The sequence below is a fragment of the Nicotiana tomentosiformis genome, chromosome 1 (genome assembly GCF_000390325.3).
Source record: "Nicotiana tomentosiformis chromosome 1, ASM39032v3, whole genome shotgun sequence".
NCBI classification, from domain to species: Eukaryota; Viridiplantae; Streptophyta; class Magnoliopsida; order Solanales; family Solanaceae; genus Nicotiana; species Nicotiana tomentosiformis.
Genome location: NC_090812.1, coordinates 124,542,286 through 124,556,001, shown reverse-complemented (window position 1 = coordinate 124,556,001; position 13,716 = coordinate 124,542,286). Strand labels below are relative to the sequence as shown.

Genomic DNA, 13,716 nt, shown 5'->3' with positions numbered 1-13,716 from the left:
AATACACATTCTCAGTGACCTATCTTTCTTTCTTACAAAAAGGACCGGTGCCCCCTAAGGTGACACACTCGGCCGGATGAAACTCTTTTCTAACAAATCTCTTAATTGTTCCTTTAGCTCCTTCAATTCTGCCGGTGCCATTCTGTAGGGTGGAATAGATATAGGATGTGTTGTCTGGCATCACATGAATCCCAAAATCAATCTCCCTGTCTGGTGGGATCCTAGGGAGTTCATCCGGAAAGACTCCCGGAAATTCATTCACAACAGGCACGAACTCAAGTGTAGGTGCCTCAGCATCGGTGTCCGTAACCCGGACCAAATGGTAAATACATCCCTTGTTGATCATCTTTGTGGCCTTAAGGTAAGAAATAAACCTACCCTTCGGCACTACATCATCACCCTTCCACTCAATAATTGGCTAATTTGGAAATTCGAACCTTATAGTTCTGGTTCGGCAATCAAGCTTGGCAAAACATGAATAAAGCCAATCCATCTCCATTATCACATCAAAATCGACCATTCTCAATTCAATAAGATCGGCCACGGTGTTCCGACCACGCAACGTGACAACACAATCCCTATAAACCCGCGTGGCCAAAATAGACTCACCAACCGGAGTAGATACAGAGAACGGATCATAAAGTTGTTCTGGTTCTATCCCAAATTCCATAGCAACATAAGGTGTGACATATGACAAAGTGGAACTAGGATCAATAAGAGCATATACATCATGAGATTGGACAGTCAATATACATGTGACAACATCTGGAGAAGCCTCTGAATTCTGGCGACCCCTCATAGCATTGAAACGGCCGGATCCTCCCGAACTCTGTGCTCCACCCCTAGCTGCACCATGCCCTATGGGTGTTGGAGTGCCTCGAGCTGGAGGAGGTGTTGCGGATGTAGTAGCTACAGAATTGGCTGGTTGTGCTATGCCCCTGCCCGCACCCTGGCGGGATGAACGATAATCCCTCTAAATGGGACCCCTCAATCCGCATCCGTAGCATATGGGTAAGTCTATGTAGCATATTCCTAGGTTCATTTTTTCACAACGAGGACATGGGGGCCTTCTCTGCTCCTGGAATCTACCACCATGACGACCCTGCTGATATGAGTCTCTGTTGCCTTGACTGGGCCTGAAATGGCTCCACTGCTGCTGCTGACTAGGCCCTGATGGCAGTGCACTAGCCGAAGATTAAGCAAAGGACTGTGATGGCCCTGACGACCCTCCTCTGAATGTTGACTTGCCACCACCCGAAGAACCACCAAAGTTGCCCATAGACTAGGCTTTATTACTACTCTCTCGCTCCATTCTGCTCCTTAATTTGCGGGTCTATGTAGCTTGAGCGAATGCCACCATCTTTCCATAGTTCATATTAGAATTCAAGGCAGTTGTAGCAGCCTTATTAATTACCAAGGGACTAAGGCCCTGTACAAATCGGTGCACTCTAGCCTCCATAGTGAGCAGCATGTAAATATCATACTTAGACAGGTACGCGAATCTCATATGGTAATCCCACACACTTAGGCTACCTTGCCTCAAGTTCTCAAACTCAGCAGGCATGGGCTGCCTTAATCTCAGCAGGCAAGAAATGATCAGTGAAGGCATCGGCAAACTCACCCCACCTCGCCGGAGGGCTCCCTTCTTCACGGGACTCCTCCCATAGTTCAAACCAAGAATATGCCACCTCTTTCAGGTGGTAGGAGGCCAATTCCACTGCCTCTGTTTCAGTAGCATGCATAACTCTAAGAGTCTTGTGCATCTCATTAATGAAATCCTGGGGATCTTCCTTTGGGTTAGTACCTGTGAACACTGGAGGATCCAACTGGAGAAACCTGTTCACCCTGGAACCAGTAAAATCCCCTGGCTGACTGGAAGAAGTGGGTGCAACATTTGACCTCTGGGTCTAGGAAGCTACTATTTGAGCCAACATCTGTATGGGTCACCTAAGATAAACATCAGAAACACCAGAATCGGAAGCTGGATCTGGAGGTGGAACTGGTATATTAGTTGGAGGAATTGTTTCACCTTCAGTAGGTGTAGGGACAGGTGCGGTCTGATCAGTTGTAGTAGAGTCAAGCAGTGTAGTGACTGGAGGAATATCCTTACTCCTTGGGTGCTCACCCGCATCATCAATTATACGATCAACTGTCACTCCTGGGGTGACATTGGCTCCTTGGCCAGTTCTTGCCTTCTTCTTAGGTGCCATGTACTGAAAATTAGAGCAACTCAGAAGTTAAAAGAGGAACAATCTTACAACCAGCTCTATCGCACGATCAAGAACATGAAAGAAGGGTATTATTCCTAAATGCCCATGTAGCATCCTAATTATAGATGTGGTCGACAACACACCGATAATAAGGACTCTACTAGACACGGCTCCGAGACATCCTAGGACACATTAAAACCTTAGGCTCTGATACCAAGTTTGTCATGCCCCAAAACCGAGGAGCGCGACCGGTGCTCAACCGAGTGAACCCGACCGATCAAGCCTGTTAGATTTCCTTCTACCCAAACTCATCCACGAATGGAGATAATACATATTTTCATTAATTAGACAAAAGGTGTTCATGTCTACAATACCAATTCATTTCCAATAGTTTCATCATTTTTAAAGTCTCAAATGGACAAGTAATACAACCACAACATAATATATTTTGACTTTTCCAGCACCAATACACAACCCACACTATGTCTATGGAGCCTCTACAGATAAAAAAGAGTACAATGATAATGCCGGCAACAAGGCCCCGTCTATACCTCAAACAGAATACACAAAGTACAAAAGATTTATGACCCCGGAATAAAGTGGGGCTCACCAAGTTTGTTGGGAAGAAGGTGTACTGCTATCACTGATCAATATCTCCTGCAGTGGAACCACCTGCATCCATTGAAAGATGCACCGCCCCCGGCAAAAGGGACGTTAGTACCGTCGAATAGCACTAGTATGTATAACTAAACACCCTCTTAATAGAATGACAAAAAATATAAACAATATTATCATAATATCAATTAAAGCCATAATCAACATCAAACCTCAATTTAGGATCAAGACAGTGTTCAAATTAATTTCCATATCTCAAATTGGGATATTTTTAGTATCGATATACCATTGCCCACAATACCATTAATCACCATACCAGTAGCACCGTATTCTCAGTACAGAGTCCGATCACGACCCGATCGGCTAGGCTATCTCATTAGAGACATCAACCACAATTACTCTAAATATCAATACCACCGTCTTTAACACGGAGTCCGATCACAACCCGATCGGCTAGGCTATCCATTAGGGACATCGACCACGATCACAATTTCAATTATAATTTTTGGCACAATCACCACCATGTGTGCGACATGGTGTCCGATCACGACCCGACTAGCTAGGCTGTCTTATTTGAGACATCAACTTTTTTATATCAATCAATGCATTTCATATTACTTTCATATCTTTACATTTCATTGGCACTAGTGGCCATAATTATAAGATCATTCTTGGCACGTTGGCCATATACAGTATTTCATGCTCACCTTATCAATTTCAAATATCATCCTCATTATCAACAACAAATACAATTCAAATCAAGGTGTGTAGTACACATGTGAGCAATTTAGAGTCTAATGCACAGAGATATTTCACAAAATTTGGCATAATAGCCTTCATTTGAACTTGACTTAAATTCAAAACATTATTAATGCACAACCCATATTTTAATACATCCTCAATTGGTAACATATCATGAATAGAGCATTTGGGATGCTTGTTGAACATATATCTTTCAACCCAATCTTACTCGGAATAGCCAATTTCATAATGAATCACTCGAGACTTACATAATTTACATGAATATCGTGGGATTTAATTCTAAGAGAAGAGTTTAGCCAATATACCTCACTTGAGCTTTCTCACACTCTAAATGTTTCGGAATTCTTAACAACTTCAATCTATTTTAGAAATATAACAAATTACACCAAAATTAGGCAGATGATCATGGTTCTATCTCACTTGAGCATTTTATCAAATACTAGATGTGCATAAGGTTTCAAGGTCCTTTTTATGAAGGATTCCATCATCCCACAACCCAATCATTACCATTGTTAGCTCAACAATATTCCTACACCCTTTGATAGCACATGCATGTAAAATAAACAACCCTCATGCCCAAAAATTATCTTGCTAATTATCCATTCTTACACAAAATTCAAAATTGTGGGTTAGATTGTAGAATCTTACTTCTAAGATGAAGACCTAGTGAGTTTCCCTCCTTAATCTTCCAAAACTTGAGCAAGAATTGAAGAACAATTATTAAAGAATACCTTCTCACTCTAGGGAACTCTCTCTCACTCTAAAGTGTCAGATTATTGCTCAAAATGGCCCAAAAAGTGTATTTAACAAAATAGGGTCGGGTTTTAAAAACCCAAAAATGGAGCTCCGGAACAGTTCTGCGGTCGCATATGTGGACCGCATATCGGTCGCATAGTTGCTGACAAAAATGATCAAAAATTTTTCTGTGTATACGATCACTATGCGGTCGCATAGTCGACCGCATAGCTGCTTCCAGAATGGCCCTCTCCTGCTCACTTCTGCGGCCATTATGCGGCTCGCAGAGTGATTATGCGGTCGCATAATGGACAGCATAAACGCGCTTTTCTGCCAAAAATTTTCCTTTACTTTGCGGTGCATTGTTCAACCCAAACATGTAAGCCTAGTCCGGCACCATGAAATATTATTTTCTTTGTAAAATTTACCGGGCTTTATACTTAAGTACTTTGAAATTTTTCGAGGTGTTACACTAGTCATGATGGCACCTGACCCAACCCGCTAGGTAAGCCAACTAACAGTCAACACAACTCAAATGAGAACAATAAAAATTAATAAATGAAATAACTGAATTTCTATACAACAACCCAAGAATTAAGCAATGAGCCACTAAGACTTAGATTTACAAAGCTGGTATAAAATAGTTACAATATCTGTTTGGAATATACATGAACATATTATAAATCTAAAACTACCAAGAACAAGTGGTAGTTAAATTCGGAAGTCATGTACATCTTCAAAGCCAGCTCCCGTCATCTACAGAATCTTAGCTCCAAGATTTGCACACAAGGTGCAGATGTTTAGTATAAGTACAACCGACCCCATGTACTTAATAAGTAACAAACCTAACCTCAGGTTGAAAGCAATGACAAACTCGGAAGAAGGTCAATGTCCGACATCGATAATCAATAACAACATGAGATATGATAATGCCGGCAACAGTAAATAACTCAAAAAATATCATGATCAGCTTGTTCACAAGTATGGAAAATTAGACATGTTTTTCAAGTATAACAAATAAAGTCCAAATCTCACACCGAAATCATTAAAATATGAGTTTATCAGAGAATTGTGATTTTTCCCAACTTTCAACTACAGATAAGATTTTTTATTTACCAGTTAGCATGAGGAAAATACATCTTTATGCCTACATGTCAAGTATACATGTCAATTCAATAACACCATACTGCCATCTAGTATGAGGAAATTACATCATTATGACTACATGTCAAGTATACAAATAAATTCAATAACACCATACGACCATCTAGCATGAGGAAAATAATTAAATAATTTCACAGTGATATCATCAAGTACACTCACTCTCAGCACACTCAGGGTGCCTGGCTCAAATGCCTACTTCATCACACACACAACCACTCAGCATTGTACGGGAGCCTGGCATCCATGCCCCTCGCCAAAGCACGTTTATATATATATATCACCATGCTTACGCTCACTGTAAATATCAAACTCCGAAGGGGCGGATCCTGGCCTAAGCACTAATCAATATGACATAGCCCAATTGTGGGGCTTGGTGCACGTGTAGCATAACCTCAAAATTAGTACTGCTTAGCCTAATATGGGGTCTGGCGTACACGTTACCTCAATACCAATATAATTATTGTGATGTTTAACCCGATCCAACATAACTCACAACACGGCTCTACGGCCCACATTAGTCATCAATCCGCTCAGGTCCCCATATGTCAGCATCTCACAAAAACATAATCCAATTATATAACACTGAATATCACAATGTGCCTCAAATACAACTCAAACTCGTGCCACATACACGGACACTAACAACATGTGAGACAACATATCGAAAGTGAAGAGACAGGGATATAACATGCGGATGTAACTATCATGACTATACAATATGATGATGGATAAGGCAAATAGATCAACATGGCAAAAATAGCCCTATCATATCTCAAACAATTAAGCAAGTGGGCTAGACATGATTTCTAGCATGAATAATATCTCATGTAGTCATATTAACGGAGAAAACATGATATTAAAGAAGCATGATAGCAAAACAAGGCACATAATAGCCTAAGAACTACCTGGTTCATGAATACCTCGGTGAACGCATACACGCCAGTCACCAAGCACGTGCGTCACCCCCAAACCATCTCAAATATCATAGTTCTCAAGGATATTTACCCTCAAATCCAAGTTTAGATATGTTACTTACCTTGAACAAGCCAAACCAATGCCGAGCAAGCCAAAATAATATTTTAGAAATTCCATCCTACGCGAATCGACCTTCGAACGGCTCGAAACTAGCCAAAAGCAACTCAAAAACATCAAATAATGCCATAGGAAATAAACCCAAACGATAAAGGTCAAATCTTTCATCAAATACTCAAAGTCAACCAAAAATTCAACTTGTGCCTGCACCTCAGAACCTGATAAAACTCACAAATTCCGACAACACATTCGAATACGAGTCCAACCATATTAATTTCACTCAAATCCGACTCCAAATAGATGTTCAAATCTCAAATATTCACCAATCAATTGCCAAAATTCACCAATCAATTGCCAAAAACGAAGATGGAATTACATAATATAATAAAATCCTAGTCAAAAATACTTACCCCAATCCACGTGGTAAAATTTTTCTCCAAAATCGCCCAAGACCGAACTCCAAATCTCCAAATGTGATCAAATGAACAAACCCTCAAACTAAATAGAATCTGCTAGTGAATCGGCTTTTGTGGTCACTCAGTAGCATCTGCGACAACTTCTTCAGCGGTCCCATTCTCACATTTGCGAACCAGTTGAAATTGAGCACTTCTCGCATTTGCGGCTATGCAAGTGTGCCCAAACCACGCGGAAGCTCGCCCGCATCAGCGCCAAAATCTCCGCAAAAGCAGAACTCCCCTGGGCACCTCCCCTTCACAGAAGTGAGTCTCCCCTAGCATAAGTAGGAACGCACCTGCGCAGGTGCAAAAAACCAGAACCAGAACTGCCATCAAGACAAAAATAATTTGAAACTCATTCGAACTCATCCGAGCCCCTCGAGACCCCGTCTGAATATACCGATAAGTCCCAAAAGATAATACGGACCTACTCGAGGCTTCAAATAACACATAACAACATCAAAATCATGCATTGTACCTCAAATCAAGCTTAAAGAACAGTTTCAAATTTCCAAATTCCAAACTTACGCCGAACGCGTGTAAACAACTTGAATCACCTCAAATTTTACACACAAGTTCCATATGACATAAAAAACATATTCCAACTCCCGGAATAATAATCTGAACCCAATAATATCGAAGTCAACTTCCGGTCAAACCTATGAACTTTCCAAACATTCAAATTTCCAACTTTCGCCAATTAGAGCCAAAAGCTTCTAGAAATATCCAAATGCAAATCCGGGCATACGCCCAAGTCCAAAATCACAAGCCGAACCTAACGAAAGCATCAAAACTCAGATCTGAGGTCAAATATACAAAAGTCAAACTTGGTCAACTCTTCCAGTTTAAAACTTCCAAATTGAGAATTATTCTTCCAAATCGATCCCGAACCACTCAAAAATAAAAAACCGATGATACACACAAGTCATAATATATCATATGAAGCTACTCGTGACCTCAAACCACCGAACTGAGTACAAATGCACAAAATAACTGGTCGGGTCGTTACATTCTCCCTATTTAAACATATGTTCATCCTCGAACGTGACAAGAGTCATTCCTAAGCCATCAGATAATTTTATATACTCATCATGCACATACCCATGGGTAATACCATGACGAGCGTAAAACACACTTAAGTGATGCTCGCTAATCAAATATAGTATAGTATAATATCGTATCCACAGGGATTTGATTTAAAAAGTATTCTCGTAGTTTATAGCTTGGTTGTTATCCAAGATGATCAACAATTGAGATTTATAAGATGTCTAACTAAAATTAACTAACAATCTAAAGTTATTGACTAATGACAATCAAAACAAGGAATAAGCAAAGAAGGTTATCAATGGGAGAAGAAAGGGTTTTGATAGGATAGGTGCAAGATAATTTTTCGGGATCTAACTCTTGATAATTCACTTCTAATGTTCAAATGAGTCTCTCGAATTCACTCAATTATTAGTTCAAACGTTCCGCAGAAACTCCTCTCTCGATTAAGTCTTAACCTCACAAGATGAACCAATTTAAGCACGTGAAGATATGCAAGAATGCATAATGGATTGGTCTTTAGGAAAACCTTATTCGATTATTCTCCTAACTAGGTTTAATCAATGATTCAATGAGCCTCTTTACATTAATTAGAAGAATCTATAAATTCAAGCAACAATACAATGCAAAGATATCACATGTTATGCCTATCTCGATTACCTGAACTAGTGAATATAGATGTAACAATTAAATCATCCAAAAATGCTTCAATACATAAAACTAGAGTTATAATTCACAAACAACCATCAATACGCCAAAATCCATCAAACCCTAAGGAGAACTACTCCATAGATATGGACCAATTCATCACAAATATAATTAAAGTATAGGAAAACATAAATTCAATCCAAACTCGGGTCTTGAGTGAGGAAAGAATGATGAAATCCTTGTGCTTGTGTTCTTCCAACTCCTCCTTAGCCTCCTTAGGTCCAAAGTATGTCAAAAGTCCAGAAAAATAACGTTTTTCCATGTATTTATACCAAGTAGGGTCGAGCACATACGAAACCACCTTCTCCTAGCCGAAATAGGACATTGGATCTATAAAAATTACACAGGCGCACCGCATGAGGCGACGCGCCATGCGGGGCATTAGTGGGGAAATCCAGAGAGCTCAACAATTGACAGGCAACAGGATTTGATCAGCTGCAGTTCACCACGCGTCGCCCCACGCACCGTGGTTGTGGAGTTTTTTCAGAGTATGAATTTTTGCTTGATTTTTGACGTCCAGACTTGGTCCTCGACCTCCTAACATGATCCCGGCTTAATACCTTGGGCCATTACTCGGACTTCAAAGCTCCAAATAGCTCGAATTAGCTCCACAATATCTACATAGCTCGGAATCACTCCTACAAGGCATAAAATACACAATAAGTGCAAAACACTACCAATTAAAGCTCAAACACAAATAAAGTGCAGTGAATTAGAGTACAATAAGCAAATAAAACACGAGATTATAGCCTACCATCAACAACCCACACTTAAACCATTGCTCGTCCTCGAGTAATCAAACTACACTTCATATAAACACAACTTTTTTTAACAACTCTCATAACTCATCACACCAAGAATATTTGTAACAGATTAAGTACAATATCGTAACATCCTCACCTCAAGATTTGACTCAAAATCACCACGCATTTTTTACAACTCGCTCACTTACTCTAACATAGAGGTCAACGACATTACGTTACCTTCATGAATCAAGTGCCCTCACACAACAATAGAGATTAGTTCCACACACAATAAAATTTAAGAACAATTAGGAACTCACAATAAAAAGAATTCACTCACTCTCAGAAGTAACCTTCATATGCCACAAAAGACATACCATAGGCTTTCCCGTAGTGTACTACTCTACTAATTGAGCTCATTCAGTCAAGGATCAAGTAGGACTTTAATTGGTTGTAATGTAGGCTGCAGGATGGGTAGTATACATTTAGATATAAGAGTGACTACACCTCACTAAGCACTTTAATACATACAATTAACCATTCAAAACCCCACACTTATGTCAAACCATAACTCCACCTTCACATCAATATACATTAACTCCCTACTTCTTTAAGCACAAATACATCAAGAGTCACCACTATCAAGGAATATATTTTTCACAATCATATACTTATTTTCTTTTTCCTTTCGTTTTCAATTCAAGTGGCTCTTACTTTTTCAAAACAGTGCACCTTTCTCCTTAGTTCAATAGTTCCACTCAAAAGCCAAACCAACCACCCCACACTTCAACTTTTACAAAGTTCATAACAAATTCAAGTGCTCATGAGAGGAACAAGGTTCAAATAGATGGTCCATTCAAACAAATGGGTAGGGCTTGTAATATGGTTGCCAAATAAATAGGATTACAGGCTCAAAGGGGTTAATAAGATACATAACAATTATGTGGGTAAAAGCATATATCTGGCTCAACAAAGAAATTCCTATATCACTTCCAAGACTGAATAAAACTACTATTTTGCTTTGCAAACACACGGGGAAAGTTGTAGACATCAAATGTAATGCACAGAATAACACAAGACCTCACACACACATGGCACATAACTTACTCAGGATCGGACTATCAAGACACTCTAGTCAAAGCAGCTAAGCAAAGTTAAGATCATACACTTTAAGGTACTTATACAAGAGTCAAACACTGAGCTGAAGCATCACAACTAAAGCACTCACTATTCTCAAGGTATAATAAATTCAAGAGATATTGCTTTCAATTCAAATCATAGGAAAGGTTTTCTGCTCCTAAAAAAAGCTAACTACACCCCGGTTTAAACAAAATCCTTGGAAAAGAACCGCGGCACAAAGAAAAACCAAGGGGGAATTATTACACTACCTAACAAAAGAAAATCTTTTTGTCTTTTTCCTTTAGACTTTAATCCCTCAAGAAACATGTCGATGATATCCATCGTCAGGAAAAATCGAAAATTTTAAAAAATTTATCATTTTGTTTTCAACAAAAGTTTTTCTATCTCTACTAACTACAACTAACAAAAAGAAAACTACTATACATACAAACAAATATCCCCCACCCCACACTTTAAATTGTGGCATGTCCCCATGAGACACAATTAAAAGCATAAGGTAAAGGAAACTTTCCTGAACATCTAGTCAGGGTCTGAGTCAAAGTTGGGCTCCATTCCTCGCGCCCGAACTAATGCACATATCCATACAGACAGCTTCTTCTCAACCTTTTTTGGGTACACCCTACACTTATCTTTCTCGCTCACTGCAGCCTTCTCATTCGAGCCCTTCACTTTCCACTCAAGACTTGCAGCTGATTTTCCTTTTTGCACCTCCTTTTCTACATCTATCTTGAAAGTCACAGTCTCCTCACCCACTCTAAGCATGAGTTTTCTCTCGTGTATATCTAGTATATCTCTTCCCGTTGCTAAGAATAGTCTTCCTAGGATGAGGGGGACCTCCTTATTTTCTTCCATATTCACCACTATAAAATCCATAGGAAATACGAACTTATCCACCCGAACTAACACATCTTCCACTATCCCCTCGGGTATTAAAGTCGTTTGGTCTGCCAACTGCAATGATAATAGTGTAGACCTTATCTCTCCAATCTCTTTCTCCAATTTCCTGTAAATAGATAGAGGCATTAAATTAATTGAGGCACCAGAATCACTAAAGACTTATAAAAATTAATAGTTCCTAAAGAGCAAGGTATAGTAAAACTCCCTAGATCTTCACACTTTTGTGGGAGTTTATTTTGCAATATCGCGTTGCAATGCTCTATGAGCTTGACCACTGAGGTCTCTTCTATTTTCCTCTACTTAGTAAGGATCTCTTTCAAGAATTTAGCATAAGCAAGTATTTGTGAGAGCACTTCTATAAATGGTAAGTTTACATGAACATGTTTCAGCATATCCAGAAATCTCTCAAACTGCTTGTCCAGCTTTTCTCTATATAGCTTTTGAGGGAAAGGTAGCGCAGGCATATGCTTGCTCTCATCATGTTCCTCCCTTCTCAAAGTTTCTCCCTTCTTCTTTTTCTCAGCTTTTATTGGGCCTTTCTTTTTCTTGTCCTCATCACTCTTTAGCTGCTTCTCACTTTCTTTTTCAAGTATCACATCTTTTTGGATCGAGGTAGGTTCTTTCAACACTTGCCCACTTCTCAAGGTTACAACATTCACTGTTTCTTTGGGATTTCTTTCAGTATCCGCAGGGAGAGTGCATGAACCCTCTCCGATAATATTGTTGCAATTTGTCCCACTTGCTTCTCTAAATTTTGAATTGCTGCCCCTTGTACTTCAAATCTTTCATTAGTTTTCACAATGAAGGCCTTCATGAGATCTTCTAGACCGGGCTGATTGGGCTGTTAAGACTAAAATTGTTGCCTCAGCTGATTCATAAAACCAGGAGCTCCTTCTCCTTAAAATCTGGGGTTGTTTTGTTGCCATGCATTAGCGGTACCATCAGGTGAACTCCATGAAAAAACGGGGTGTTTCTGACCCATTGCATTAAAATTATAATTTCCCATGGCATTCACTTCCTTAGTTGAGGCTTGACACTCATGAGTAGGGTGTTATCTTCCACATATATCACAAGCTGCATGAAACTCACTTTGTATTGTAGCCAAGGTCAGATTCCTTATTTCTTTAGCCATAGCATCAAGTTGTACCTACACAGATGTATTAGCATCAACTTGGTAAACATCAACTGATCTTCTTCTTTCAGCACTCTTAGAGGGCCACTGATTAGCATATTCAGATAACTCATCAAGAATTGTAACTATCTCCTCTAGAGTCTTCTTCATCAAGGGCCACCAACTATATTGCTCAATGTTCTACGCGAGGCCAGTGTCAATCCATCCCAAAAGTCCTGGAGTTGCATTCAGAGTTCAATTCCACTTTGTTGACACTTTCTAACTATCTCCTTAAACCTCTCACATGCTTTTAAAACAGTCTCGGTCTCTTTCTCGCAGAAGTTATGGATTTCTCTTCTAAACTTACCTGTCTTAGCTGATGAGAAATATTTATCAAGAAATTTCCCGATCACCTTATCCCATGTTCTAATCGATCTTGTGGGCAAGCCTCGAAGCCAATGCTTTGCGTCATCTTTTAGTGTGAAGGGGTATGCCCTTAAGTACACTGCATCTAGTGACACACCATTTTATTGTAAGGTGTTCATAATCTCCTCCAAATCCATTAGATATGTGTTTGGATCTTCATTCATCTTGCCTCTGAAGATATAGTAATTATGAAGGGTTTGAAGCAACCCTTGATTCAATTCGTAATTGTTAGCTACAATCGGAAGTGATCTCACACTTGATAATCCTTGGTTGTAGACTGATATAGAATAATCGCCCAGTGATCTCCCAGGCATGGGAGCTATATTTCTGAACTGGTCTGCACCCAATGGTTGATTTTGAGCAATTCTACGACCCCTCTCTTCATCGTAGATAATCTGTGCATCTCTAATAGCTGCTTCCTCAGCATCCCATGCAGCTTATTCTCTTTGTTGGGCTGCTTCTCTCGCAGCCAAATCTACATTATCCTCACCGTTTCCAGCCATAGTTTCTTTGGTTGAGGATTGCCCAACCTTTTCTAATGTCTCAGTGAGATTTCTTTCCTTCCTCAGATGTCGCAGTTGTTTTTCTATCTCGGGCTCGTATGGTAGCACTTCTTTTGCAGAAGCTCGAGTCATGCACCAACCTCAACCTGTAACCTGCGCACAGTCAAAGAA

General features: G+C 39.7%; 1 protein-coding gene across 1 annotated transcript; it reads right to left on the bottom strand.

The window, feature by feature from the left end:
* Window positions 1–11,127: 11,127 nt before the first annotated feature.
* On the bottom strand, window positions 11,128–12,787 carry LOC138909143 (uncharacterized). The gene is made up of 2 exons (XM_070200325.1): window positions 12,657–12,787; window positions 11,128–11,611 (listed from the first exon to the last, which is right to left on the bottom strand). The coding sequence occupies exons 1-2, from the start codon at window positions 12,785–12,787 to the stop codon at window positions 11,128–11,130; spliced, it is 615 nt and encodes a 204-aa protein (XP_070056426.1).
* Between the last annotated feature and the right edge of the window lie 929 nt (window positions 12,788–13,716).

Excerpts from the sequence above, each read along its gene's own strand:
- LOC138909143 (XM_070200325.1), bottom strand. The coding sequence starts at position 12,787 with ATGAAGAAGACTCTAGAGGAGATAGTTACAATTCTTGATGAGTTATCT. Across the intron at positions 11,612-12,656 it reads GTTGATGCTAATACATCTGT|GAAATTGGAGAAAGAGATTG; the intron begins GTAGGTACAACT and ends ATCTATTTACAG.